At 49.1% G+C, this 25,531-nt stretch overlaps 2 protein-coding genes across 4 annotated transcripts; one reads left to right on the top strand and one right to left on the bottom strand.

Annotated features, from left to right (window-relative positions):
* Positions 1-731: 731 nt before the first annotated feature.
* PGLYRP4 (peptidoglycan recognition protein 4) lies at positions 732-14,190 on the bottom strand. 2 transcript variants are annotated; one of them, XM_065926685.1, is made up of 8 exons: positions 14,142-14,190; positions 13,118-13,225; positions 12,158-12,356; positions 10,665-10,783; positions 9,071-9,223; positions 5,207-5,405; positions 1,822-1,940; positions 732-910 (listed from the first exon to the last, which is right to left on the bottom strand). In XM_065926685.1, the coding sequence occupies exons 1-8, from the start codon at positions 14,188-14,190 to the stop codon at positions 732-734; spliced, it is 1,125 nt and encodes a 374-aa protein (XP_065782757.1). The 2 variants fall into 2 exon arrangements, with proteins under 2 accessions (XP_065782757.1, XP_065782763.1); XM_065926691.1 differs by having other exon boundaries at positions 12,158-12,369; positions 13,137-13,225.
* Positions 14,191-22,386: 8,196 nt separating this feature from the next.
* Positions 22,387-25,148, top strand: S100A9 (S100 calcium binding protein A9). Of its 2 annotated transcripts, none has more exons than XM_065926662.1 (3): positions 22,387-22,506; positions 22,798-23,020; positions 24,768-25,148. In XM_065926662.1, exons 2-3 carry the CDS (start codon positions 22,871-22,873, stop codon positions 25,062-25,064), a joined length of 447 nt encoding a protein of 148 aa, XP_065782734.1. In that variant the 5' UTR covers positions 22,387-22,506; positions 22,798-22,870; the 3' UTR covers positions 25,065-25,148. The 2 variants fall into 2 exon arrangements, with proteins under 2 accessions (XP_065782734.1, XP_065782744.1); XM_065926672.1 differs by having other exon boundaries at positions 22,441-22,506; positions 22,860-23,020.
* The last annotated feature ends 383 nt before the right edge of the window (positions 25,149-25,531 follow it).

Raw genomic sequence — 25,531 nt, 5'->3', positions numbered from 1 at the left:
TAGAGACACAGCCGCCATTAGAAACAAGCAACCAGAGCCAGTTCTGAGCCTCGGATTGGAAAAGAATGGAACAGAGAGAATGCTGGCAGGATGGGGGACTGTCCGAGGTCCAGCAAATCTTGCCCAAAGAAGGTATGTCCAGCAAATTGGAAAGGGGAGCAGGGACTTGGCCCACTCCCCTTTATTCATCCATTTCTCCAATAAATATCTGTTTCATCTTCTGAATTCTATACACTGCTGAAGAACTGAAGACACAGACATGAATTAAACTGGGCAACCTCACAACCCAGTGGAGAGAATGTCTGTAAACAATCACTGCCCTGAAATAAGGGCTGCATCCAAATTAGGGCAAGGCAGTGTGTGAACAGAGAGGAGGGGCTGGGACATTGACCTGGGTCACGTGTGAGGCTGGGGCTGCCAGGCAGACGGCAGGGGAGGGGTGTGTACCCGGGACAAGAAAGCTCACCTGGCTGAAGACATGGGTGGCAGGGAGAGGAAGGTGGGGAAAGAGAAAGACTGGGCCCAGACTCAGAGGGCTGGGAGCATCCAACTACAGGGTTTAAGGGACACTGGGAGATGCTGGCAGAAAATGACCATACTAACCTGAGACAGGAGGGACAGGATGGGGTTGGCAAGGAGAGGATACAGGTGTTGAATCAGAATGGAGAGGAAGAGGCGGACCAGCAGCTGGGATTGGGGAAGGGGATGGTCTTGGGAGAAAAAGCGGCTCCCTAGTGTCTGAAATGAGGCCAAGTCTTAATGATGTTGTACAAAGCCTGCCCAGGAGATTGAACGTTGGTCACATCCCTGTGCCCCAGCAGCAGGTAGTTGGGGACCAGGTGCCCCTTGACCACAGAACACTGGATCAGGTTCTGGGCTGCCTCCAGTGCTGCGGCATTGGGCGGGGAACCTGCAAAACACAGCACACTCATCAGTTATAGGATTCCCAAGTTTGTTCCAGCACAGGACACACTCCTAGATCCCCCAACCCACCTTTACCACCAAACTGGTATATTCCACTTTACAGATGGAAAATCAAGTCAAGACTTTAGATTCCTCAGCACCAATGAATTATCTGATCTGAAATGTTGATAGTGCTGTGGTTGAGCAACCCTGCATTAGCCATGTAGTGTTTTCTTCACCTTCACATGCCCAGCATCATCTCCGGGCATATTCCTGGCTCACACCTTCCCCTATCCAAGGCCCAATTTAGTATTAGCCCCGAGTGACATAGCTTTCTCCTCCCAGAGATTCCACAAAAGGCTCCTGAGCTTAAACAAACTCTGATCAAATCTCTGAGCAATGGCAATTCTCAGCGTGCACTCTGGATGCAGAAACAGGGCTCATCTGTGCGTTTGGCAAATAAGGCAAGTGTCCACACGTGGATGTCATGGTAAAACTTATCAGAAACATACACAAAGATCTTCTTTCCTTGTCTAATGTGTCTTGGATATCAGAAGAGAGAGGCATTTATTTGGGTGTGAAAGATGTAAATTTAGGGTGGAATTCTGTCTCAGAGGCCACCTGTCACACTGAACTTAGTTCAACATTAAATCTGAAGCTGGGTAAATCTAACACTGCTGCTGCTGCTGCTAAGTCGCTTCAGTCGTGTCCGACTCTGTGCGACCCCATAGATGGCAGACCACCAGGCTCCTCCATCCCTGGGATTCTCCAGGCAAGAACACTGGAGTGGGTTGCCATTTAAATCCAGCACACACAGCCACTAAGATGATACCTGTGTCTGACACCACTGCCTTTCACGTCAGATGCTTTCCCTCAAACACCACACAATGACCAGTACTGCCCGAAGCATCCACTTACCAGAGAAGGTGCCCATAAAGGCGAGGCCCAGGGCAATGTCATTGTAGCCAGGGGTGTGGGAGCCTTGGACACTCCAGCCTACTCCTTCATAGATGATGCCATCCTGGCCCACAAGGAAGCTAGAGGACAGCCAGGGGAGATGGAGAAGGGCATGAAAGAGAGGCACTCTGAGACTGTCCCATTCATTCATTCATTCTTGTCTACTCATCAGACATTGATTAGCTTATCAAGTCCTTAACACTGTGGAGCAAAAGAAGAGTCCTTGCCAGTGTCATGCTGGTCAGCCAGCTCTCATGGGCAAGGGACATGGACCGCAGCCCTGATCGATAGCTTTTATTGATATCCAACCATGGTTGATCTCAGCCTACCAGTGATTTGACAAAATTCTTAACAACAGTCCTCTCTCATGAGCCCACGGGCCTCAGCACAGCACCACTGTCTCAGGTAGCTCACAGACCAGGAAAAGTGACAGCTCTCAACCCCTGCAGCCCTACCTCACCAGTGAAACTGTTGCCCGCAGATGACCTACGCCTCCCCACGACTAAGGACAAACAAAGAGCACCTCCCCAGCCTTGCCTTCCCTGGCCTCTCTGTCCGGGAGGCCCTGCCAATCCCTGCCTTCAAACATTCTTCAAACATTCTTAGTTTCCATCACACCACACTCTCCCAGTTGCTTCTTCTCTGGCTGCTCCTCATCACCTCATCTTCCTATGTCCTTCCCTGCATATGGGGGTTTCCTCAGGATGCGACCCTAACTCCCCTCTTCTCACTTGACACATTGTCCCAGGACTAACCCATCTACTTCCTTGGTTCAGCTGCCACCCAGAAAGACCATGAACCCACACCTGGACCCACCTATTCCCCTTGCTGGGCTCCTGATCTTGGTAAAAAATCCCACCATTCCCTCCTCCTGCTGGGAATAATTCTGCATAGCAGGGCCCAGCAAAACACATCCTGATAGGTAATAGATGTTGGAGGAAAAGTTTCCTCCTACCTTGAAAACGATGTTACTACCAGGGATTGGAGAGAGGAGAGGCAGTCATCCCAGGAGTATATATCAAGCAGTGGTATATCCATCTAAGGCAGAGTCCCTGCACATAGCTGTCCTGGGCTTGGGGACAAGTAGGGACTAAAATCCAGCTCCATTAGGGCTCCTTTGATTCACGTGCACAAATATGCCATCTGCGTTAGTATATCAAAGGCAAAGGAGAAAAGGAAAGATATACTCATCCAACTGCAGAGTTCCAAAGAATAGCAAGGAGAGATAAGAAAGCCTTCCTCAGTGATCAATGCAGAGAAGTAGAGGAAAACAATAGAATGGGAAAGACTAGAAATCTCTTCAAGAAAATTAGAGATACCAAGGGAACATTTCATGTAAAGATGGGCATAATAAAGGACAGAAATCATATGGACCTAACATATAGCAGAAGCAGAAGATATTAAGAAGAGGTGGCAAGAATACACAGAAGAACTATACAAAAAAAAAGATCTTCATGACCCAAACAACCACGATGGTGTGATCATTCACATAGAGCCCGAAGTCAAGTGGGTGTTAGGAAGCATCAATACGAACAAAGCTAGTGGAGGTGATAGAATTCCAACTGAGCTATTTCAAATCTTAAAAGATTATGCTGTTAAAGTGTTGCAGTAAATATGTCAGCAAATTTGAAAAACTCAGCAGTGGCCACAGGACTGGAAAAGGTCAGTTTTCATCCCAATTCCAAAGAAAGGCAATGCCAAAGAATGTTCAAACTACCACACAGTTGCACACATCTCACACATTAGCAGAGTAATGCTCAAAATTTTCCAAGTGAGGCTCCAACAAGCATGTGAACTGAGAACTTCCAGATGTTCAAGTTGGATTTAGAAAAATCAGAGGAACCAGAAATCAAATTGCCAAAGTCCATTGAATCATAGAAAAAGCAAGAGAGTTTCAGAAAAATATCTACTTCTGCTTCATTGACTATGCTAAAGCTTTTGACTGTGTGGATCACAACAAACTGTGGAAAATTCTTAAAGAGATGGAAATACCAGACCACTTTGCCTGCCTCCTGAGAAATCAGTATGCAGATCAAGAAACAACCGTAAGAACTGGACATTAAACAACTGACTGATTCCAAATTGGGAAAGGAGTATATCAAGGCTGTATATTGTCACCCTGCTTATTTAACTTATATGCAGAGTACATCATGAAAAATGCCAGGCTGGATGAAGCACAAGCTGGAATCAAGATTACTGGGAGAAATATCAATAACCTCAGATATGCAGATGACACTACCATTTTGGCAGAAAGCAAAGAGGAACTAAAGAGCCTCTTGATGAAAGTGAAAGAGCAGAGTGGAAAAGTTGGCTTAAAACTCAACTTTAAAAAAACTAAGACCATGGCACCTGGTCCCATCACTTCGTGGCAAATAGATGGGGAAACAATGCAAACTGTGACAGATGTTATTTTGGGGGGCTCCAAAATCACTGCAGATGGTGACTGCAGCCATGAAATTAAAAGACACTTGCTCCTTGAAAGAAAAGCTATGACCAATTTAGATAGCATATTAAAAAGTAGAGACATTACTTTGCCAACAAAGGTCCATATCGTCAAAGCTATGGTTTTTCCAGTAGTCACATATATTTGGGTTGGACCATAAAGAAAGCTGAGCACTGAAGAACTGATGCTTTTGAACTGTGGTATTGGAGAAGACCCCTGAGAGTTCCTTGCACAGCAAGGAGATCAAACCAGTCAATCCTAAAGGAAATCAGTCCTGAATATTCATTGGATGGACTGATGCTAAAGCTGAAGCTCCAATCCTTTGGCCACCCAATGTGAAGAACTGACTCATTTGAAAAGACCCTAAAGTTGGAAAAGATTGAAGACAGGAGGAGAAGGGGACAACAGAGGATGAGATGGTTGGATGACATCATGGACTCGATGGACATGAGTTTGAGCAAGCTCTGGGAGTTGGTGATGGACAGGGAAGCCTGGCTTGCTGCAGTCCATGGGGTCTCAAAGTGTCAGACACAACTGAGTGACTGAACTGAACTGAATTGAATAACCTATAAGGGAAAAGAACCTGAAAAAGAATATATATGTATGTATAAAACTGAACCACTTTGCTGAACACCTGAAACTTACAAAACATTATAAACAGCTATACTTCAGTTAAAATAATAAAGACACACATTTTGAGAACATGCTCAAGGAAGATGACCACCCTTTAGCTATATCCTAAATAAGGCCCACCCAGGGCTTGCTGAGGAATCTGTGAGTGAGAAGGACCACCTCTCCTATGCTGGGCTCTCAGTAAATATTAGCTCCTCTTCCCACTCCTTTCACAGGTTCAGTATACACCCCCATGGGAAGAGAAGCCTTCACAGCCTCAGGCACACTTACTTGTACCCAATATCACACGAGTCTGATCTATCCATGAAGAAGGACTGGATATCTTGGACCAGCACGCGGCATTCATCAGACTTGTTGCAGGTTCGCCCCATGGTGTGGATAATGATGACATACTGAGCCGGCTGGTTCATCTTGGAGCAGTGGGCCTCCCTGGCATCCCAAGCAGACCGCTGCACAATAAGTGGGCAAGCTGCAGTGGGGCAAAAACATGTATGTGGGGATTCATTGTGCCCGCTCAGGTCACCCACCTTACTACTGAACATCTCGCCCACCCTCTCGGCATCCTGCCCTGACCGTGACTACGGACCTGGAGACCCAGCAGCTCTCAGTGGCCCATCTGGGAACAGGAATTGCCTTCCAAGATGCAGGAGCCAAGAATCACCAGTTACAACCCCAAAAATCAGAACCCAAAGGACAATGGGAATGTTGATCTTGAGGGGACATGGATGCTTTATCCCTACTGCAAAGTGTACTTATTTATCTGAACAACTGTCATGTGTTTGTACGTGTGTGTGTGTGTGTGTGTAACAGGGTCTTTCTGGAGAAATCAATTGAATTTTCATCTAAAAACATGTCTTTAAGAATCACTTATAGTCCACAAAACTCTGTCAGTGTAAGCAATTATTAATACTGGCAGACGACACCATCCAAAGGCAGAGATCAAATTCACTCCAAGGTCTAACACAAAATTCCAATTTTCTTTAAAATTCTATCAAGTCCAAGAAAAGGTTAACAGTGCCTATTAACTATACTGTTTGTTTAGGCCACACCATATGGCTTGTGGGATCTAAGTTCCCTAACCAGGGATCGAACCGGGGCCCCCAGCAATGAAAGCACAGAGTCCTAACCACTGGACAGCCAGAAAACTCCCTTCTAACTGTACTGGTTTTGAGGTCGCTGCTTGTTAAACTCCAAATCTGCTTTTAATCTTCCTTGAGTTGCGTTAATCTCTTCCTTTAAGTCAATACAAGTAATCCCTTAAGCTCTTTTGTCTGCTAATGCGCTTCTATTGATAATTTTTGTATTCAGAAAGAGGTGCATTTGCACTTTGTGTTTGTATATCCTATCCCTTGCCAGGCTTTTTTCCCTTCATGGCACTTGTCACCATTTCACCATGTAACATGCCAACTATTTTACGTGTTTGTGTTCTTACTGTGCTTCTCTGCCATCTTGATTGAAATCTCATGAGGGCACGGCTGTTGTGTGTTTGCTTTCCTGATGCATCCTCAGTGACGAGCAGGTGCTCCGTAAATAACCGATGTAGAAATGAGTGAACATGGTAGACTATGCAGAGTGCCATGCCTCTATCATTCTAGGAATCCGAGGGACAAGTAGGTGACCTGGAGGGGCCCTCGCAAGGTTTGCCAGCCCTAAGGTTTCAGAGAGTTGGGTGACCAGTTGCCTATCAGAGGACTCCAGTGAAAAAGACAGCCTCTTCAATAAGTGGTGCTGGGAAAACTGGACAGCTACGTGTAAAAGAATGAAATTAGAACACTTCCTAACACCATACACAAAAATAAACTCAAAATGGATTAAAGGCTTAAATGTAAGGCCAGAAACTATAAAGCTCTTAGAGGAAAACATAGACAGTACACTCTGACATAAATTGCAGCAAGATTCTCTCTGACCCACCTCCTAAATTAATATTGGAAATTAAAAACAAAAATAAATAAGTGGAAACTAGTAAAACTTAAAAGCTTTTGCACAACAAAGGAAACTACAGACAACATGAAAAGAGAAACCACAGAATGGGAGAAAATAATTGCAAACAGAGCAACTGACAAAGGGTTCAGTTCAGTTCAGTCGCTCAGTCGTGTCCGACTCTTTGTGACCCCACGGACTTCAGCACACCAGGCCTCCCTGTCCATCACCAACTCCCAGAGTTTACTCAAACTCATGTCCATTGAGTCGGTGATACCATCCAACCATCTCATCCTCTGTTGCCCCCTTCTCCTTTTGCCTTCAACCTTTCCCAGCATCAGGGTCTTTTCAAATGAGTCAGCTCTTCGCATCAGGTGGCCAAAGTATTGGAGTTTTAGCTTCAACATCTGTCCTTCCAATGAATATTCAGGACCGATTTCCTTTAGGATGGACTGGTTGGATCTCCTTGCAGTCCAAGGGACTCTCAAGAGTATTCTCCAACACCACAGTTCAAAAGCATCTTCAGGGCTCAGCTTTCTTTACAGTCCAACTCTTACATCCATACATGACTGCTGGAAAAACAATAGCCTTGACTAGATGGACCTTTGTTGGCAAAGTAATGTCTCTGCTTTTTAATATGCTGTCTAGTTTGGTCATAAATTTCCTTCCAAGGAGCAAGTTTCTTTTAATTTCATGGCTGCAGTCACCATCTGCAGTGATTTTGGAGTCCAAAAAAATAAAGTCTGCCACTGTTTCCACTGTTTCCCATACAAAGGGTTAACCTCCAAAATACACGAGCAGCTCATACAGCTCAATATCAGAAAAACAAGCAACCCAATAAAAAAAAAAATGGCAGACATTTCTCCAAAGAAGACATGCAGATGGTGAATAAACACATGAAAAGATTCTCAACATCACTCGTGAGAAAAACACAAATTGAAACTACTGTGACGTATCACTCATACCAGTCAGAATAGCCATCATCAAAAAATCTACACACAGTAAATGCTGGAGAAGGTATGGAGAAAAGGGAACCTTCCTGCACTGTTGGTGGGAATGTAAATAAATACAGCCACTACAGAAAACAAATGGAATAGTATGGAGATTCCTTAAGTATCTAGGAATAAATCTACCACATGGCCCAGAAATTCCACTACTGGGCATGTGCCCCAAGAAAACCACAATTATAAAAGAGGCAAGTACCCCAGTGTTCACTGAAGCAATATTTACAATAGCCAAGACATGGAAGCAACCTAGATGTCCATCAACAGATGAATTTGTATTTTTAAAAAAGTTGTGGTACATTTATACAATGGAATATTATTCAGCCATAACAAGTAATGAATCTGAATCAGTAGTAGTGAGATGGATAAACCTAGAGCTTCTTATACAGAGTGAAGTAAGTCAGAAAGAGAAAAATAGGTATCATATGGTAACATATACATATGGAATCTAAAAGAATGGTACTGATGAACCTAGTAGAGAACAGACTTGTACATACAGCAGGGGGAGATGAGGGTGGGACAAATTGAGAAACCAGCATTGACATATATATATACTATCATCGGTAAAATAGACAGCGGAAAGTTGCTAAATAACTCAGAAAGCCCAGCCTGGTACATTGTGATGACCTAGAGGGGTGGGAGGGGGGAAGGGATATATATAACTATGACTGATTCACATTATTTTATGGCAGAAACCAACACAAAATTGCAATTTTCCACCAATAAAAAATAATTTAAAAAAAAAAGAACAACTCCAGTGAGAGCCTGACTGAAAAAGTCACATCCAATGGCATTTGAAAGTGAGTGGGAGTGAAGCTGGAGGGAGGTCCAGTAAGACTCAAGGGCTTAAGGACTTCCCTGGTGATCCAGTGATTAACACTCCATACTTCCAAAACAGGCAACATGAGTTTGATCCCTGGTCAGGGAACTAAGATCTCACATGCCATGCAGCACTGCCAAAAAAAAAATTTTTTTTTTAAGATTGAAAGTCTTCTGGGTCTTCCCAGTGCACCAGCCCTGAGCACTTGTCTCATGCAGCCAACTGGGATGAGGAGGCAGATGGGAGGGGGGATCGGGATGGGGAACACATGTAAATCCATGGCTGATTCATGTCAATGTATAGCAAAAACCACTACAATATTGTAAAGCAATTAGCCTCCAACTAATAAAAATAAATGAAAATAAAATAAAAAAAGATTGAAAGTCTTACCTTCCTTGACACTTGCATTCTGCTGATGGGACAGGCAGCTCTCTCCTTTCACAAGGAGTGGCTGAACGTACACGGGTGACAGGTGGCCCTTGCGGACAGCAGAGGAGATCAAACCTTCCATGGCTGACAGGGCGGCAGGGCTAGGGCTGTGGCCTGAAAGAGAGTGATCCTTAGGAAGCCTCGATCTGGCCTGAGTTGCAGAGTTCTGTAGGGGAGGACGAGATGTCCTGCCAGCCCCCGCATAGCTGTTGAAGGGGGAGGAAGGGGCACAGGCTCATCCTGAGCGTCGGACAGCTTGGAACTCAAGGGTCCGCCTGGACAGAGCTTTGGTGACTGGAGACACCTTTCCCAAAGATCCACCGAGACTTCATTTATCTGTCTCCCTGGGGAAGAGCTGGATGGCAGCCCCGTGCTCACTATCGCCCCCTGGAGGCGTGAGGGTTTCCCATCACTAGGGCCCTTCCAGGCATGTGCCAGCCCCTCTGTCTGCAGTGACCGCTGTAATCCTCACACCAAGCCTGTGAGGCAGATGCTACGATGAACCCCACTGTTCATAAAGAGGAACTTGAGGTTGCCAAGAAGTACTGAGCTCAAGATCCCACAGCTCACAAGGTAACACCCAGGGGCAAAGAGTGGTCACGGAAACCAACTAAGTTGCACATCAAGACTCCTCTGGCAAACCGGAAGCTGCCCTGGAGCAGAAATGGAAGGGATGAGCTTGTGTTCTGATTCCTCTCCTTACGACTATGTCACCTGGGTCACTTACCTCTCTGAAACTTAGGCTGTACACACTGTAATAGTAGTCATGAAACTTATCTGGGCCATCTCAAAAGATATTGGGAGGGGGCCATGAGAAACTAGATGTTTGCTAACTGCTGTTGTTATTTAGTCGCAAAATCATGGGGTCTCTTTTGAGACCCCATGGACTGTAGCCTGCCAGGCTCCTCTGTCCATGGGATTTCCCAGACAAGAGTACTGGAATGGGCTGCCATTCCCTTCTCCAGGAGATATTCCCAACTCAGGAATCAAACCCTCATCTCCTGCATTGCATATGAGTTCTTTATCACTGAGTCACCAGGGAAGCCCACTTATTAACTGTAAACGTTCAGAAATTCAATAGATGTATGTTGGGATGCAGGTGGGCAGGGTGGCAATAAGACTAGAGGACCATGGAGGAGACTTGGGGTTTGGAGCCCCAGCATGGCTTTTAAAAATTGCACAGAAAATCTCAGAGAGACAGAGAGAGATGGAAGGAGGAAGTGGCTGGCCAGAATCAAGGCCTGATATTACAGAAGCATCTGAGCTAGAGAGAAGGTGTTCTAGTCTTTAATGCAAGAGTGAGAGTTGGAGCCCGGATCCTCCTAAGACCAGAGGGTGAGCAGAACCAGGGTGCGGGAGGAAGGATGGAGAGGGTGGCCAGGGTGTGAGGAGGCTGGGAGGAAGCCAGAGCAGGAGGAGGAAGACCGTTCACGGAAGTCAGGGGAGAGGAGAATTGCAGGAGAGGGTGTGTCATCACCAGTGTGAGGAGGGTGGAGAGACAGCGTGAGAAAAAGAACTAGCTAACTCTATGGAGAACAGCTGGGGTGACCATTACCTTTGCTGGTGCCAAAGAAGGCGAGGCCCAGGGAAATATTGTTGTAGCCCTGGGTGTGCACACCTTGGACATTCCAGCCAACACCTTCGTACACCCCGCCATCGTCCCCAACCAGGAAGCTGTGGAGAGGGAAATCCAGGCTTGGTGGCTGGCCCCAGGCACACCCCTGCAAGAGGAACCCCAACCTGGCCTCCTAAGGGAGAAGGGCCAAACCAAGTTCACTAGAGGGAATTTGCATGGATTCATCCTAGACAATGGATAGACAAAGTGACTTACACTCATCCTTAGAAGGACCACTCCCATGTTCCTCACTCCATCCCCAGTTCAGATGCTGGGTTTTGTATAAATCATCCTGCACACTTGAAAAGGGTGGGGTCCTGGAGCTGCCACCCAGAGGCTCCCCCAGACCCAACCAAACAGTACAAGATCCTTCTCAGCCTCTACATTTCCTCAAACATGGCTCTCCTCCTCCTTCCAAAATGCTGAGTGTCTGTGATCTCCACACAGGCTGTTTGTGTGATTTCTCTCTGCCAGGGTAACCTCTTACCTAGACTTCCCAGGAGGCAGCACCTCGAACAAGGATGTGGACGCAGCCAGTTTATTTGGGAAGAGACCCCAGAAGCCAGACTGAAGGGGCCAGGGGAGTGAGACAGGAAGAAACTCGACAAAGTGTGAAGGATTGGGTTGGCTTCCCCATGGACACCTCGGGCTCAGCACCCCACTCCTTGACATGTGACTTTCCAAGGAGAGAAGTACTTAAAAAATGTCCCATCAGACGACTGGGGACTAAGAAGTTAGCCACAAAGCCTGCCCTCCAGGGGGTTCACTGTCAGGGGCTTGGACGAAAGCCTGAAGCAGAAAAGCAGAGAGATGCAGATGCACTTGAGGTGGGAAGCCATTCCCACACACAGGAATCGTCCACAAGGAACTGAAGTCAGAGGTGGGCTGAGGAACTGGGTTCTGGGCACTGGGAGGGCCTGCTAGAGTGACCAGCAGGGGAAGAAGAGGATGCATCCCTCATTGAGGTGGAAGCCCCGACGCACACTGTAGTGGAAGGATCAGAGGGCACAGGGGCTTGGGCCACAACTTTGCATCAATGTGACCTCGATCCCTTCCTCGGTGCCCCCGCCTGTAACATGGAGGTGGTGACACCCGCCCAGCCAACCTCACACTTTGTCAGGGGGCAAACGCACCCATGCACCCACAGACGGGGGAGCCATTCCTAACCTGGGATGTGCTGCGTGAACCATTAGGAGGCGAACGGAAAGTAGAGTCATCACTTAAACTTCCTTGCTTCCTTTCAAGGGAGCTCAAACTCAAGAACCTCACAGAAAATTTCAAAGGCTTTGGAATTTTAGAGGATATTTCTTCATTGCATTCATTATTAACCAGGTACAACCACAACCCAGAAAATGAGGGAAACAGAGAAGAGAAGGGGTGAGGGAGGCACCCTTAGCAGCACTGGGTCACATGCCCCCAGCCCAGCCTCTTACTTGTAGGCTATGTCACACCAGCCGTTGCGCACGTGATGGCCCTGCAGCTCCCGCAGCCTCTGACTGCACGAGGTCTGGTTGTGACATTCCAGCCCAGGGATGTGGTGCGTGATGAGGAAGCCCACCGGCAGGGCCAGCTGGGCACTGCAGCCAACGGCATCTGCCCCCCACTGCTTGCGAGAGACCGTGGTGGAGACACCTGCAGGGGAGCCACGCAGGTGTCCCTAGGCACACCCTGCTCCACTATTGCCACCTCAGGCCCCTGGGCCACCCGCGCCAGCCGAGGCCAGTTCTGCCCCGAGGTGGCTGCAGAAGGGCTGCAGGAGGAGGCCGTCTGTGGGCAGGCGGGCACAGCCTCCTCTTCTTGCCTCCGTGTTTCCATTTCACTACTCACTCCAATGCAGGGACTGCACCCGCCCAGAGCAGCCTAGGTGCTTGGCCCCCACACCTGGATGACCTTCTCTGAGTGAGGGTCCCTCCCTGCTCTGCTCCAGGAAACCTTTCGTGTCACCATTTGCCCCAGGAAGAGCCCTCAGGGGCCCCTCTCAGTTTTACCCCAGCGCTACTGCCCTCCAAGTGCTCCAAGCCCACTGCCAGTTTCCTCCGGGACTCTGCTTCCTTCGCCCTGCTCCCAGCGCTCCTGGAGCGGGGCACCTCCTCCTCAACCTAGGGGGCCCTCCAGGCGGGGCCCGTGACTCCCCTTCAGTCCGGGGACTTCTGAGGGCAAAGTGTGAGTCTCCAACCTCAGGCTAGGGGGTCCTTAACGCACAGACGGCACCTCCCTTTCCTGGGTTTCTGGCCCCTCCCAGCAGCACTCCCACTTCCCCTTCCCCACTTCCCTCCCTGCCAAGGCCTAAGACAACCCAGGGAGGTATTCCTGTGTCTTAGCCCCAACCACCCCATCCCACCATTAAGTGCCTGGTCCCAAGAGAAACCCAGCTGGTCCTCAAACCTCCTCACCACTGAGACCCCGTTTGTCTTTTTCAATGAGCTGGGAGATGTTGCCAAGCAGGTCCTGAAGCCCCTCGAATAGGTGTTTATCTTGTGTTTTATCCCAGGAGGAATCACCTGTAAAGGAACATTCCATTTCGCATCAGCCCTCAGAGAGCCCCAGTACCAGTCCTCTCCATGGCAGCGGCTCAGGCTCCTCTCCACAACCCTCTGTCTCCCCAGATCTCTGAGTCCTTTCAGGAAGCCCCTATGGGGCCAGAGGACCAACTCCAGCAGTATCATGAGCCGTGGTTTTCTCCAACACCAGCTCCAGGTAACCTCCCAGGAAGTTTTAAACAGACAAGGGCAGGAGGTCGGAAATATTGTCCGTTTTTCATGAGCCATATCTCCACACACAATTGGCAAAATCAACAAAAACCACCTGGAAATGCATCCAGGCACTTCAAAACCACAAAGTCTTTCCTTGCATGCATTTTGCCTAGTGGAAGCAATGTGACAGATTGTGCCCAGAAGGGACTGGAATTCTCTGCACAAATCAAGTCAGTTCCTCTGGGATTAATTCTGGGGGCACTTGCTATGTCCATGCTCCTGTGGGAGGGACTTTGGGGATTTCAACAGATTCCCACCCCCAAGGAACTTTCTCTCACTGACAACCATAAACCCCAGTAATAGGCTTAGATAATACTGCAAATAGAATCATTGCCCCATTGCTCAAGTGCTAAATCCTTCCAGCAGTGCATTTTCCCATTCTATTCTCACAATAAATATAGATCATAACCTTGTGTCAGTCTTCAGGTGGGAAAATTCAGGTTTCAAGAGGTGACTAACTTATTTAAAATCATTGCTGGAGGCAGGGCAAGGATTTGCATCCAGGTCTATGGACTCCAAGTTCTGTGCTCTAAATGCAAAGCTGTCCCCCCACTCTGGCTTCCTACCATCCTCCTAACAGAGAGCAGGCATTTAAAGATTTCCTATTATGAGACTGTAGGATGATCTTTCTTAGTTACTCTCTAAGCCAATGAAGAAAACTCACCCCAGGCCCCGAGACCCAGAGTGGAGAAGACAAGAAGCCACCACAGCATCTTCACGTGATTCCAGGACACAGGAGAGATCTCGGCTCTACGAAAGACAGTGATGGTTACCCCAACTGTGCTCACCCCTTGAACGGGGTACCCACCCTACTGCATGGCCCATCTGCCCTCCTAAAGGCTAGCAACTGGATAGGCTTCTCTGGGTCCCCAGCACATGTCAGGTGCTCAATGAATGAGGAAACACCCCCATCCTGTTTCCCTGGGCAACCAGATCTCATTGAGTGCCTACCATGTGTGAGGCCTGAGTAGACACTCACACATGCTTTATTTAATCCTCACACCAAGCCTGCAATCTAAGCTTGCTAACCCCCACTCTTATAGAAGAGGGCTGTAAGGACCAGGGGTGAAAGTGAACGTGAAGGTTGCTTAGCCGTGTCCTCCTCTTTGCGACCCCATGGACTGTAGCCAGCCAGGCTCCTCTGTCCACGGGATTCTCCAGGCCAGAATTCTGGAGTGAGTAGCCGTTCCCTTCTCCAGGGGATCTTCCCAACCCAGGAATCTAACCAGGGTCTCCTGTACTGCAAGCGGATTCTTTGCCAGTTGAGCTACCAGGGACTAGGGGTAGCATAATGGAAAAATACAAACTCACTTCAATAGGTCTAATGCAGAGAATTTCTTCCCAGCTGGGAATAGACTGTGATTGGGAAGAGGAAGGGATATAAGAGTTGAGATGGGGGAGGGGCCTATTAACAGAGCAGAGCAAAAATCCTGATCTTTACACTCCATCTGGTGGAGTCCAGTCCTTCTGATAAGAGAGGGCTTCTCAAGAAGAAACACAGCTACACACACACACACACACACACACACACACACACACTCAGAAATACCTGTGGGTCCCTTGCTTTCCCAGCTCCACAGGTCAAGCTGCAGCCAGCTCACCCCTCATTGGCTGGCAGGGCCTCCTTTCAGGCTTGGCCTCTGGCCCTGCCCTCCTCCTCAGCCTTCACCCTCCCAGGCACTAGAGGGCACTCTCTCCCCAGGAACGGAGACTGGGCCCTGGCTTTTCAGAGAGAAGAGAGGCCAGGAGCCCTAACAAAAGGGGGCGAGGAGGAGGGCCAGGCTCTGAGCGGCTCCCTCTATAGTCCACAGCACAGAGAAGAATCAAGACCAGACAGGTGTTGACAGCAGGGACCCGCCCTGTGAATAATCCCAGATACCTCCTCCCTGGGAAAGGGTGCGGCTGCCCAAGGCTCCCAGGAAGCCTGGCGAACCCAGGGGTGCCTGTGGGACCTAGGGGTCACGTCCTGACCTCTGGGAACTTTCTGCCTGTGGGGACAGATGTGCTCCAGGAGTCTGCGGTTCTGGATGGAGGTTGCTCCCCAACCCCCACCTCCCACCCCTTTCCATCAGCCCCACCAGCAGCAGGCAGATAAAGTAGAAAAGTACATCCCAGGAGGTGATGCACACAAGTCCTTATCACTAGAACTGATTCCCACTCTGTGGCCAAGGGGCCCATTCGCCCACCACCCCCGCCTCTGCATCAGACTGTCACCCACCCAAGAAGCCTCCCACAAGCCAGGATACTCCAGCCCCTCAGCCACTCTCAGCTAAAAGCCACAGTTATCACCTCACATGTTCCACGTCTCCTCCACAGTCTGAGGCTCTGGTCTTGGGAGCCCTTGAGTCTTCCTGGGGGAAGCGTCACATGACACCTTGTGTGCATGCAATAGGACATGTGTCTCCATGGGGACCTGCAGGGGCTCCCACCTCTCCATGGGTGCAGCAGCCTCCTGAGATGACTGGATGGACCCTTTTGAGGGAACACCGCAAATCTGGACAGGTTGTCTTTGGTGAAGCTATGGAGTCACCCTGAGGCCCGGGTACCCAGAAAACCTCCCTTGAAGGGGCCCCTTGAGGCCTAATTCCATCTACTGTTCTCCCTGTTGACCCACAAAGGCCCAGGGCTGGGAAGAAGGGCCCTGGGGTGGTGGGAAGCAGAGTGGGGGCGTTCCTGATCTCATCTTGGGCCACCGGTACAAGTGGTAGCAGCAGCCTCAGAGATATACGAGGGGGAGGGAGACCTGAAGCCTGGGGACTGAAACTGCAGGGCCTGGAGGTTTCCTGAACCTGTAGACTGTCTCCCAGGCCTCCACCTCCCAGGCCTGGCCAACAGTGAAGCTTTCAGAGGGGAGGCTTGTGGCCCCCAGAGCATCAAGTTAGGGAGAGGAGAATGGTTCCATTCTGCAGACGGCTTTGGGAGGTGGGAACCCTGAGCAGAGACTGGGTGGGTGGTGGCTGCCGGAGAGAGGAGGGGAAGCGGGTGAGCCCAGGTCCATCCTGAGACCAGCAAATTCTTGGAGACTAACAGGCTGAGGGGCTCCCAGAACAAAACCTGTTCTGGACAGAGGGTGTCAGGAGGGGGAAGACAGCAGAGCAGGTAGTTCTCTCTAGTTCTGTGTGCTTAGGACCAAAATCCTCACTGGCCTGCTAAGTTGAATAGCCCCACCCTGGTCACCTCCCCATCTCTCACCCCCCTTGGCCAGAGCAGCTACCTTGCTGAGGGTCCCTGTCTCACTCTTCACCTGGGCCAGGAGGCCCCACATCCAGCCTGGCTTCTTCCAAGAGACCTTCTGTGGAAAAGAAGGAAGGAAAAAGAAAAGCAGACAGACACACGAGCTGCTTCAAGTAACATATTGCCTGAGACAGTGGTTCTCGAAGAATGTTCCAAGGAGCCTGGGGGTTCCTAAGACCCTGCAGGGGCTCCCTGAGGTCATGACTATTTCCAGTCATGATTTAACATTGCAGTCCATAATAATATACCCTGAACTACCCACCCCAAGAAGCCTCCCCCCAGCCAAGTATCCCCAGATCCTCCCCTTCCTCACTGTGTTGATATTTACACCAGTGACCTTAGAACCACAGTAGGTCAGACTATTAGTACCTTAGCAGGAACCGGGGAGGTGGCAGCAAACTGCACTAGCAGTCACTGTATTCCTCATGCTGTATTCTTTCAAAACGAAAATGTTTTTCACTTGAGAAATGTTCTTGATAAAGCAATGAAAGCTATTCATTTTATTAGATCTCAACCATGATTGTCTCAAGGAAAAGCACTTGCATGATCGAAGGGTAAGGTGAGCTAGCCACTTTTTTCATAGAAACACCATTTTTACTTGAAAGAACAAATAACAGCTCAATTATGGATACTCATGCTGCAGTATATAAGGCAGACATTTATCTTGAAAATCAACAGAGTGAAACTTTTACTTCAAGGAAAACCAATAGGATGTGTTAGTGTAATAAAACTGGAACTTTCAAGCAAAAATTAAACTTTGAAAAATTTGTCTCTGCCACCATGAGTTTGACAGTCTCTCAAAACGTAAAGATTTTCTTGATGAGATCAGTGGTGATATCAATAAGTGTGATTTTTATATATGTATAAATATTAGATAATGAAATGTGTCAGCATTTGGAAGATGTGGATAACCCAGTGAATCAATCTTTTCCAAATGACCAGTATATTATTACAGAATCATAGGAGACCGATTTATATTTTGTGATAGACCAATGAATTCTAATGTAACAAAGAATTCATTAATATGGTCTGAGATTCTAGGATAACCCTTTCAAAACGTCTGCTTGTTGAGTTTTGGTGAATTATCAAAGAAGGATATTCACAACAAATTTTATTGTATTTATATGAATGTAGGCTCAGTCTGGAGAAGGAAATGGCAACCCACTCCAGTATTCTTGCCTGGAGAATCCCAGGGATGGGAGCCTGGTGGGCTGCCACCTATGGGGTCGCACAGAGTCGGACACGACTGACGTGACTTAGCAGCAGGCTCCGTCATATCTGACTCTTTGAGACCCTGTGAACTATAGCCCGCCAGGCTCCTCTGTCCATGGGATTTTCCAGGCAAGAATACTGGAGTGGTTTGCCACTTCAACAACAACTTTTAAAGACTATTAATATATTCTCCTCTTTCCAACTACTTATCTGTGTGAGGTTTGATTGTCTTCATATCTTACAAACAAAAAACAAATATCGTATATTAACACATACATATGGAATCTAGAAAGACCGTACTGATGAACCTAACTGCAGGCAGCAATGGAGACGCAAAGGTAGAGAACAATGGACATGGGGTGGGGGTGGGGTGGGGAGGAAGGAGAGGGTGGTACAAATGGAGAGAGTAACATGGAAGCATATACACGACCGTATGTGAAATAGAGAGTCAATGGGAATTTGTCGTGTGACTCAGAGAACTCAAACCAGGGCTCTGTAACAACCTAGAGGCCTGGGATGGGGAGGGAGGTGGGAGCGAGCTTCCAGACAGAGGGAACATATGTATACCTATGGCTAATTCATGCTGATATATGGCAGAAACCAATACAGTATTGTAAAGCAACTATCCTTCAATTAAAAATAAATTTTAAATAAGAAAAGAAAAAGAAAACAACACATACAACAAACTGATTACAGACGTAGAGAAGTCCATTTGTCTTCATATAAGCCACACATTAAAGAGGTGTGCAAAAATGTAACAAATGATATCATTGCTCTCACTAGCCTTTTTTTGAAAATATAATTATTTCTTACTTTAAAAATATGTTAATAGATAAGGGGTTTACTGATACGATTTTAAGTGAATTAATAAGTATTTTAAATTGTATAATATTGTATATAAAAGTAGACGCAACCCATATAAACAAAAACTCTTTTAGACACTCAGTAATCTGTCAAGTGTGAAAGGGCCTTGAAAACCGAAAGGTTAAGAATCAGGGCCCACGGAACGCAGCAGGCTGTCCTGACACAGGATGGCTGCTATCCAAAAGTCTACAAGCAATAAATGCTGGAGAGGGTGTGGAGAAAAGGAAACTCTCTTACACTGTTGGTGGGAATGCAAACTAGTACAGCCACTATGGAAAACAGTGTGGAGATTTCTTAAAAAACTGGAATTAGAACTGCCATATGACCCAGCAATACCACTTCTGGGCATACACACTGAGGAATCCAGATCTGAAAGAGACACGAGCACCCCAATGTTCATCGCAGCACTGTTTATAATAGCCAGGACATGGAAGCAACGTAGATGCCCATCAGCAGACGAATGGATAAGGAAGCTGTGGTACATTTACACCATGGAATATTACTCAGCCGTTAAAAAGAATTCATTTGAATCAGTTCTAATGAGATGGATGAAACTGGAGCCCATTATACAGAGTGAAGTAAGCCAGAAAGATAAAGAACATTACAGTATACTAACACATATATATGGAATTTAGATAGATGGTAATGATAACCCTATATGCAAAACAGAAAAAGAGACACAGAAGTACAGAACAGACTTTTGAACTCTGGGGGAGAGCGTGAGGGTGGGATGTTTTGAAAGAACAGCATGTATATTATCTATGGTGAAACAGACCACCAGCCCAGGTGGGATGCATGAGTCAAGTGCTCGGGCCTGGTGCACTGGGAGGACCCTGAGGAGTCGGGTGGAGAGGGAGGTGGGAGGGGGGATCGGGATGGGGAATACGTGTAACTATATGGCTGATTCATGTCAATGTATGACAAAACCCACTGAAATGTTGTGAAGTGATTGGCCTCCAACTAATAAAATAATATTTAAAAAAATAAAAAAAAATAAAAAAAGAATCAGGGCCCACGGAACGCAGCAGGCTGTCCTGACACAGGAAGCCCACAAGGGGGCAGCACGAACTTTGACCATCCCAGGCTACCTTTTCACCCGCGGACTCGCCCTTATCTCCATATCTCCTTCGCCCCTCCCCACTTCCTTATTTTCCTTCTCTGCATTTTCCCGAGCTGCACAATTTCTTAATTACAGGAAATGATCATCTTCTCAGCGTAGTTTCTGTCAAAGCCATGTCAGTCACGTATTACTCTGCAAACGTTTATCAGATGCCTCTCAGATGACAGTAAATCACCCAGGGATGAGTAAAAGGAGTTAATAAGCTAGTGAGGGAGAGGGACCCCAAGGCCAGCCATTAGAATGCCAACGTGGTGATAATGTGACAGCCCTTTATTTCCTGTTTCAGTGGGATTCCCGCAAGGCAGAGGAGGTCAACAGGGACACACGGAGATATTCATCAGGAATTTCTGGAAGGATCTGGAACTTCAGGGACACGCTGAGAACAAAAACCAGGTTCCCCAAGAAATAGGAGAGGAGAAGGACCGGAAAAATGGGAGTCAGGGAACAGAAAATGGGGAAAGAAAATTTCCCAGAAATCACAGAGATTATGAGTGAAGACAGCAAGAGGGAGTCAGGGGAAAGGATTAAGCCTTGGGAACCCTGCAGAGGGGGGAAGGATACTGACCCCTCTTGGTCGTGGCCTCAGGGGGCCAGGCTCACTGATAGGTCTAGAGCTGCTGAGCGTCTGCCTGCTCCCTTGTTGGCGTGTGTGCTTTTAACACAGCTGAGGAAGCCATCCCACCGTCCAGAACCAGGAAAACTGTCCCAATTCATGCCTAAGCAGGAGGCTCTGAATGTTCCTCTAGGAGAAGACCCCACTTCCCACCACCCTCTCCTTCCAACCTCTGGCCTTGGTTGGCAGTGAGGAGGCTGGGTGGGATCTGGGCACTTATTGACCAAGCCAGAAATAGCCTGCCCAGGTCATGGCCTCTACAACTCAGCCTCGGCCTCACCCAGGCCTGGGTTAGCCTGGGACCATGAGGTCTGCCAACCAAGGCCTTTTTTTTTTTTTTTTTTTGACTGTACAGGCTCTTAGTTATGAGATCTTGGATCTTCATTGGAGCATGTAGTGTCTTTTAGCTATGGCATGAGAACTCTTAGCTGTGGCATGTGGGATCTAGTTCCCTGACTAGGGATCAAACCCAGGCCCCCTGCCTTGGGAGCATGGAGTCTTGGCCACTGGCCCACCAGGGAAGTCCCCTGCCACCGCCTTCTGTCATGAGGGAACTCACTGCCAAAGCAGGACCCCCAAGTGTGGACTCCCTTCTGTTTCAAAGCCCTGCCCAGCTGCTCACTCCACCAATCACTGACCCTACTCTTCTCCTCCCACGCAGTCACTTCCATCCTAACCAACACTGCATGGTCCCAGCCAACATCTCTGCAGAAAGTCACAGGGCAACAAACAGACCTGTGTGTATTTCACACTCATTCATTTCCCCATTTATTTGTGCATTCCTGCAATTATTAATTCAACAACTGTTCATTCTACACCTACCGAGCAGGCTCTTGCTCCATCCTGGAACCGCAGAGGTGATTCAGGCCACATCCCTGGTTTGGGGGAACCTCAGCAGAATGGAGGAGAGAGACCTGAAAGACAGGAACTTCAGGCGTTGGCCTGCAGCCATGCTCTGTTCAGCACATACCGAGTTTCCTAGTAACGTTTTTATTTTCCTTTAAAAGTAGACGAATCTTATAAGCAAGAGTTTTCACAGAAAAAATCAGATTTCCTGAACCTTTGGGAGGTCCATTAACAAAAGATCCACTCTCTCACGTGGCTGCCTTCCCCTGAGGATGAGTAACAGCGGCCCCCTCAAGTGAAGAATGCTCTGGTTTGCCACAGCCCCCACCACGCTCTAGTCCCTCCAACCCTGAGGCCCCATGTCTGCTGCCACAAGTCACACTTCTGACGGTGCTCTGGGTTCTTCGGCCCACACGGATTCGCCACTTGGCTCCGGGTCTCTGGTTCCTGTAAGCTTGGGTCTCGGATCCTTGGTCCAGAGCGAAACATGCTCCGATAGAGGCAGCAGAGGGCGCTGTGGATGCACACACAAGAGGCACCCTGGCGAACTTGCCCCGATAGCCTGAAACAGAGATTTCCTAACTGAGGGAACCGCATGGGATGGCTGCAGGCCGTTGTCTGCGCTTCCTCCATCAGCTTGAACAATGGAGGCAGACCCCTCGCCCTCTTAAGGGCCAGAGTCAGACAGGCGCAGGAAGGCTCGGCCGCATGGGGAGCCAGAGTGGGTTGGCCACCTCAGGGGTCCTCAGCCTACCAGCAGCCCCTGGCTATCACAGATGGGAAGCACAACCTCGGTGGTTGTTGAGAGAGGGGGTCCCAGAAGACAGGCAGAGTGCTTCCCACCTCACTCAGGGGGGACAGGGGTGTGGGGTGGAGGGGAAGTGGACTAAGCAACCAGCTTCCTCCCAAACCAGCTCCAGGCCAGGGCTGGGAATTTCACAAAAAGTCAAAAAGAGCTCTGTGAACACTTCCTGTCCTGGCCCAGCCCCCTTCCTGGCAGTGAAACAGCCCAGCCTGGGGTTACCACACAGGCTCACCCATGAAGCAATCTTCACGCTAGAGGGCTGTCTGGATCAGTGGTGTATAAAAACTGGGCCCGCATCTTGCTTCCAAACCCTTCTGCGTGGCTCCTTGGCTTGGGTAAGTGAGCTACCAGCTCTCCCGGGGCCGGAGCCTGCTCACTGACTCTTCACCCCCCTTACCCATCTTCCTTTCAAACCTGGAAGCCTTCCTTGATTGACTGCTCACTTTAAATCTTCCTTCCCTTTTTCTTAGGTCATGCTATGCTATCCTCAAAGGTTCTCTCTTGGGGCATTCCCTAGACATTCTATAAGCCATTCCTCTCATGTCTGGAACTGGGTCATCTCCCAGTTCAGTTGCAGTCCCCAGTTGCTTTTCATTCTGTATTTTCCTCTTCATTCCTGTGTGCAGACAGTAGGAGGTTCAAGGAAGCTTTACGGTCTTCTAAGCACCCTGTTCCGTTGCTCAAACAGAAGGCAGGAAGATGGCAGACCAAATGTCACAAATGGAATGCAGCATAGAAACCATCATCAACATCTTCCACCAGTACTCCGTACGACTAGGGCACCCGGACACCCTGATGCAGAAGGAATTCAAACAGCTGGTGAAAAAAGAGCTGCCAAACTTTCTCAAGGTAAGGCTGGATTCCTGGCAGACCTGAGTCAGTCTGGGCTAAGGATGGAGAATGGGTATGCAATCTGCAACCATCAAGGAAAATGTTCCTGCCCCTCAACCCAGCCTCCAAAGGCAGTGGGCTCCGTGTTTGGAGCAGGATTTGGACCCTGTCACTAGAGGTGGTCCTCAGTAGGTGGCACCAACAGACAGCTTGTGCAGCGTGCTAGGTTCCGTCCCAGGCAGGGCACTTAGTGGCCAACAGGGACCCACCGTCTCGAGGGGAGAGGCACGTGGCAAACGTGTTGACCAATCAGGAACACAGATAGATCCACTGCCAATAGAGCGCTGTGGGCAATGTGGACTGGGCAGGACAGAGGTAACTAGTTAAGTACGTGAAGGGTCCCTCCAAGGAGGTGACCTTTGAGCTGAAACCTGAGTGTTGGGAAGGGGCTATGGGAAGCAAGTGACAATGACCATGAAGGAAGCTAATGAGACTGCAAGCATCAGATGAACTTAGAAGACCCAAGAGGACTTTTCTAATCCATAGGCTCTCTGGGAGGAAACAAATAAACAGCGTTTGGGAAGGGACCCAGCCCAGCATGGGTGGACAAAGCACTCCATAACATGTTAGTTTATTTCACTGATCTGAAAATGATCTGGCAGCTCTAAGAGAAGGAAGATTCATTCCACTGGATCTTTTTGTTTTCTTTACAAATTTGGTGACTTGGGGGCCACAGCTGCTATGCTCAGAAGGGTGGGACATGTAAGTCCCAGTCTCAGTTCCATTCCTGGAGCAGGATAGCCCAGAATAGGTGGCCAGCCCTGCCTGGGGCCCCTCCCCACCTTGGTAAGGTGGAGAATTGTAGTGGACAGAGTCGGGGGAAGCTGATAGCTCCCCGCAGGGGCAGAATTCAGCAAGCCAGACTCTGGGTCACGGGGGACAAGAGGCGATACAGCCAAGAGGTTGTGTGGGCAAGGTTGTTGTCTGTGTGACCCCTACTCCACCCCATCCACCACCCCCGACATGCAGAGCAGATAGGCCAGGAGGGAAAGCCAGGCCCCAGCCCAGGGTCTGCTCAGGAGTGAGAGCTCTGCCAGGACAATGGCAAACGTACAGAAGAGGAGATCCTGGTGAAGCATTGCAAGAGGAGACAGCAAAATTGCCCAGCTGGTGGCAGTTAGAGCTGGAACCCAGGGGGACCTGGATCCTCCTCTCATGCCCTTCCTTGCACACTTATCACACCATCTCATTTCCCTTAGATGCTTCCCCACCCGACAGGCTGAAATGAGGGTCACTAGCCTGGAGAGGGAGGGAAGAGGAGGTCGTGATGCTGACAGAAGCGGTGAGAACGGGACAAGTCCAGGCTCTGGTCAGATCGTAACGTGGGTGTCCTCCCTTCTACTCCCAAGCCTTGGCAATCTGCACGAGCTAGTTACCCTCTGCAAGACCATTTTCTCAGGTGTTCCTCAGGGAAGATTCCAAGTCTTTCTATAATTGCTGTAAGAACCCAGTGAGGAGACATCGCTGTACTTACTGCGTGACCTTGGGCGAGTCACTTGACCTCGGATCCTCTCCTGTATAAGGGAGTGAATCGTGGTGCCCGGGTTGTGTGCAGAAGGAATTAGACCATGGCTAATAGATGCTGCAACGGAGGCCCAGAAGCCCAGTGCCACTGTGCCTCTGCCATCGGGTCACTTGCAGTGCTCCTCCACCTCCCCAGCCCTGGCCACACCCAGCCCTGACACCCCATGTCTCCCACCTGCAGAAGCAGAAGAAGAATGACAAACTCATCAACGAGATCATGGAGGACCTGGACACAAACCAGGACAAGCAGCTGAGCTTCGAGGAGTTCATTATGCTGGTGGCCAAGCTGACGGTAGCCTCCCACGAGGAGATGCACAAGACCGCACCCCCAGGAGACGGCCACAGGCACGGGCCAGGCTTCGGGCAGGGTGGCTCGGGCCCATGCCCCAGCCAGGGTGGCCCCGGCCACGGTCACAGCCACGACCACGGCCACGGCCACGGCCACGACCATGGCCACGGTCACGGCCACAGCCACTAATGAGGAGGCCAGCCACTGCCCACCTAGAGCCTCAGGGCTGCCTTCGCTGTGGGGCAGGGCGATGGGGGTGAAATAAAGTCTTCCTCCCAGTCAGTGCTCTGCGTGCTTCTTCCCCCTCCCCCCTTCCAACCTGACCTTCCCAGAAGCCTGGGCATCAGACAGTCCTGGGCCTTAATTGGGCCTCAACTTCTTCATTCAGTAATAACAAAAAAGAGAAGCAGAGAAACTGTGAATCTCTTCTGGGTCCCCTGGGCTCATCTCCTGGACCATCTCCTCCCCCATGACCCCAGACCCCACTGCTCAGGTGCCCCTTACCTCACCCCAGCTCAGGATCTCCCAGTCCAGATGGTCAAGTTGGCCATTGTCAACACAGAAGGAAACAGGTGTTATACCTTCCTCTCAACCTTCCAGCCACGTCCCAACCCAGCCCTACCCACTCTTTACCCAATGCTGTCCACACAGCCCTC

The sequence above is a fragment of the Muntiacus reevesi genome, chromosome 1 (assembly GCF_963930625.1).
Source record: "Muntiacus reevesi chromosome 1, mMunRee1.1, whole genome shotgun sequence".
In the NCBI taxonomy this organism is placed as follows: domain Eukaryota; kingdom Metazoa; phylum Chordata; class Mammalia; order Artiodactyla; family Cervidae; genus Muntiacus; species Muntiacus reevesi.
Note: the sequence above shows the minus strand (reverse complement) of the source record. Positions and strands in the feature narration are given on the sequence as shown.

Bases quoted from the DNA above. Each gene is read 5' to 3' on its own strand.
- PGLYRP4 (XM_065926685.1), bottom strand. From the start codon at position 14,190: ATGCTGTGGTGGCTTCTTGTCTTCTCCACTCTGGGTCTCGGGGCCTGG. The intron at 13,226-14,141 runs GTGAGTTTTCTT...GTTCCTTTACAG, and splicing joins TCTGGGTCTCGGGGCCTGGG to GTGATTCCTCCTGGGATAAA. The intron at 5,406-9,070 runs GTAAGACTTTCA...GCCCCACTGCAG, and splicing joins GAATGCAAGTGTCAAGGAAG to CTTGCCCACTTATTGTGCAG.
- S100A9 (XM_065926662.1), top strand. From the start codon at position 22,871: ATGGCAGACCAAATGTCACAAATGGAATGCAGCATAGAAACCATCATC. The intron at 23,021-24,767 runs GTAAGGCTGGAT...TCCCACCTGCAG, and splicing joins AGCTGCCAAACTTTCTCAAG to AAGCAGAAGAAGAATGACAA.